This window comes from Pecten maximus, unplaced genomic scaffold (assembly GCF_902652985.1).
Source record: "Pecten maximus unplaced genomic scaffold, xPecMax1.1, whole genome shotgun sequence".
NCBI classification, from domain to species: Eukaryota; Metazoa; Mollusca; class Bivalvia; order Pectinida; family Pectinidae; genus Pecten; species Pecten maximus.
Window position 1 is genome coordinate 10,941 of NW_022982057.1, and position 2,616 is coordinate 13,556.

Here is a 2,616-nt window from a genome sequence, read left to right on the forward strand (position 1 = left end):
ATATAAAACTTTTTGTCTCATATTTTCTTTATATATATATATATATATACCTAGAGTATACAATTTTTACAATATTATGATTTCCTGTATGAACAGTAATATCAGAAAATGTCTGCAATCAAACAACAAAGCGAGGAGTTACAAAGGAGAAATAAAATTAATTTTATTTAACATTATGTACAAATCTGCTAAGCAATGTATTCAAACATGTAGACTTTGTAGTGGATGTAAATATTGCAACTTTTGTTATAAACAGTCTATCACAGTTGAAAAGTTGAATCATTGTTTAAATATCATTATTCAATCATATTTTATAGATACTGAAGTTCACTAACATGGTATTGAGTCTGTATTATGAATTACCACTTTACTTTACTTTATTCTAAGCGAGACCATCTTGCCATGTTTTGAACTTTAGACATTTCAGTCTCTTTCTATGGTGTTTGGGATGAAGGCTACAAACTGCTGATCATTCACTTTAAAGTTGACAACAAGCTGTTGTAAGTCCTCAGCTTTCATGATATGGAGCTCGACATCTCTGAAATTTACGAAAATATTTTTTTACATCACTGGAAAAAAGAAAAAGAAGAAAAAAATACTATTAAAAAATTGTATACACCACTGTAAAGTCATAAAACTGGCGCATGCTTACAATTTAAGAAGGATGAAATTGATCTTTATTATAACGGTAATTACTGAATCAACGATTTGATGAAAATTAAATATTTCACCAAAAATTGGTCACATCATGGTCCTATGTACCTTTATATAAATATAATGGTGCGAATAGGCACGCAACAAATAACTACTGAATGGTGATGCAACTGTGTAATTCAATACTCACTGTACAGTTCTTGCTTGTCGAATATGAGGCACACGTCTTTCAATCACGGCACAGGTAGTGTCTAGCTTTGTACATACAGCATATACATGTCTAGATGTATTGTCCATCAAATAATAGTGTACTTCAACCACAGTGTTACCGGATGTGCGAATTGTAAAAGAATTTCTTTTCTGAACTTTTTTACAAGCTTTCGAATACATAATGAAGCCATTTCTGACAATTTTGGAAGCTTTCGAAAATTCTTTCATGGAGTTTTTGTTTGAAAGTTCAAATAACTTTTTTTCTTGGACTTGTGGGAGTTCAGCAGGTCCTTCATTTAACTTCCCCTTTACCAAACACTGGTAAGCGTCCAATCCAGTTTTAGAACTGCTGCAATGGCCAGTCATTTCCCGGAGAAAGTCTTTCACAGCTCCATCCCCAGGTTCAGATGCTTTTTTCTCTATCTGTTTTTGAGCTTGAAGGTACCAAAATATCTGCCTGCACACATTTCCAGTTCCATGAATGTTTTTTTTTATTTCCCCGTTGAAAGACTCGAAACAAAAACAGGACCATGCCCACAATGGACCCCACTTTCTTACACAGGGAACAATATGAAGCAAATTGTGAACATTCAAACCGAGAAAATTATCACCGTACAATGTGTCTGCTGATTTAACAAAATGGTGAAGTAGAAGATCTGAGCGTTGCAGGTCATCTTCTGTGATTCCTTCTCCAAGAAGTGTTTGAGTTGCTTCAACTAATAAGCTGTAGTGAGTGAGATAAACATCCAGAAGTCGTCCTTTCAAGCATGGTATTGAGTAATATAGAAGCCAGGAACGTAGCTCTGATGCTTTCCAATGGTGTAAGGTGTTGGATAGCTTTCGTGGTAACCTAATCACAAGGTATGGCGGGGTTATTTTCTTCAGTATGACATCTATTTCTTTCATCTTATGCCCAATAAAGTGTGGTCTGTCAAAATATGTTGAATCAAACCAAAAGTTGAGTAGTTTTTTGGTGATACCAAGTAGGATGCCATGCATATAATCAATAACAATATTGTCCTTTAGACTGAAATTTGGTAGATAGTTCAATACACTTTCCCCAGTAAAACCATTAATGTTAGTTTTCAGGTTTTTGGATTTTTGAGCATTTTTGCTATCTTCCATTATCATATTATCTGAACGAAGATTCAGGACTGGACTGTATGGGAAACATCTACAATGCCCCTTACAACTTTTGACCACTTTTCCAGGTTCAAGGCAGAAAACACATGAAAACTTTCCATTGTGTTGTGTCATGTGAAGTACAGCGGCCCTAGCCTGTAAATCCATTGTTGCCACTATCAGAACTACCTTGCAGATAATGTTTTCTTCATTGAGTCTTAACACCATTTCTTCACCTTGTAGTGAAATTAAATCTGTAACCATTGGTTTCAGAAATGTCGTCATATTTGGTTTTCCATTCCCTTGCCATATCCCCCACAGAATCATGTTCTTCCTCAAAAATCTTTCATCTGATGGCAACTCGTTTATTATCAAATATACTGGCCATAATGAGACACCAGAACTCTTAAATAATGGTATGCCATCGGTGAACAGGGAAAGAGAAATGTTGTTTGTACAACTCAAAAAATTTCCATCCTCCTTAAGCCTTTTATATTCCTCACCATCTGTGATGTCATTGATTGTTCTTGATGTTGATGTATGTGTATTTCTCTCCTGAATCAATCCCCATACTTCTGATCTTGAGAGAATGTCTGCCAACTGAATTTGAAGTTTTCCAGTGACAAAATA

General features: G+C 34.9%; 1 protein-coding gene across 1 annotated transcript; it reads right to left on the bottom strand.

The window, feature by feature from the left end:
- Positions 1-211: 211 nt before the first annotated feature.
- Positions 212-2,382, bottom strand: LOC117320344. Its single transcript, XM_033874951.1, has 2 exons — positions 845-2,382; positions 212-538 (listed from the first exon to the last, which is right to left on the bottom strand). The coding sequence occupies exons 1-2, from the start codon at positions 2,311-2,313 to the stop codon at positions 424-426; spliced, it is 1,584 nt and encodes a 527-aa protein (XP_033730842.1). The 5' UTR covers positions 2,314-2,382; the 3' UTR covers positions 212-423.
- Between the last annotated feature and the right edge of the window lie 234 nt (positions 2,383-2,616).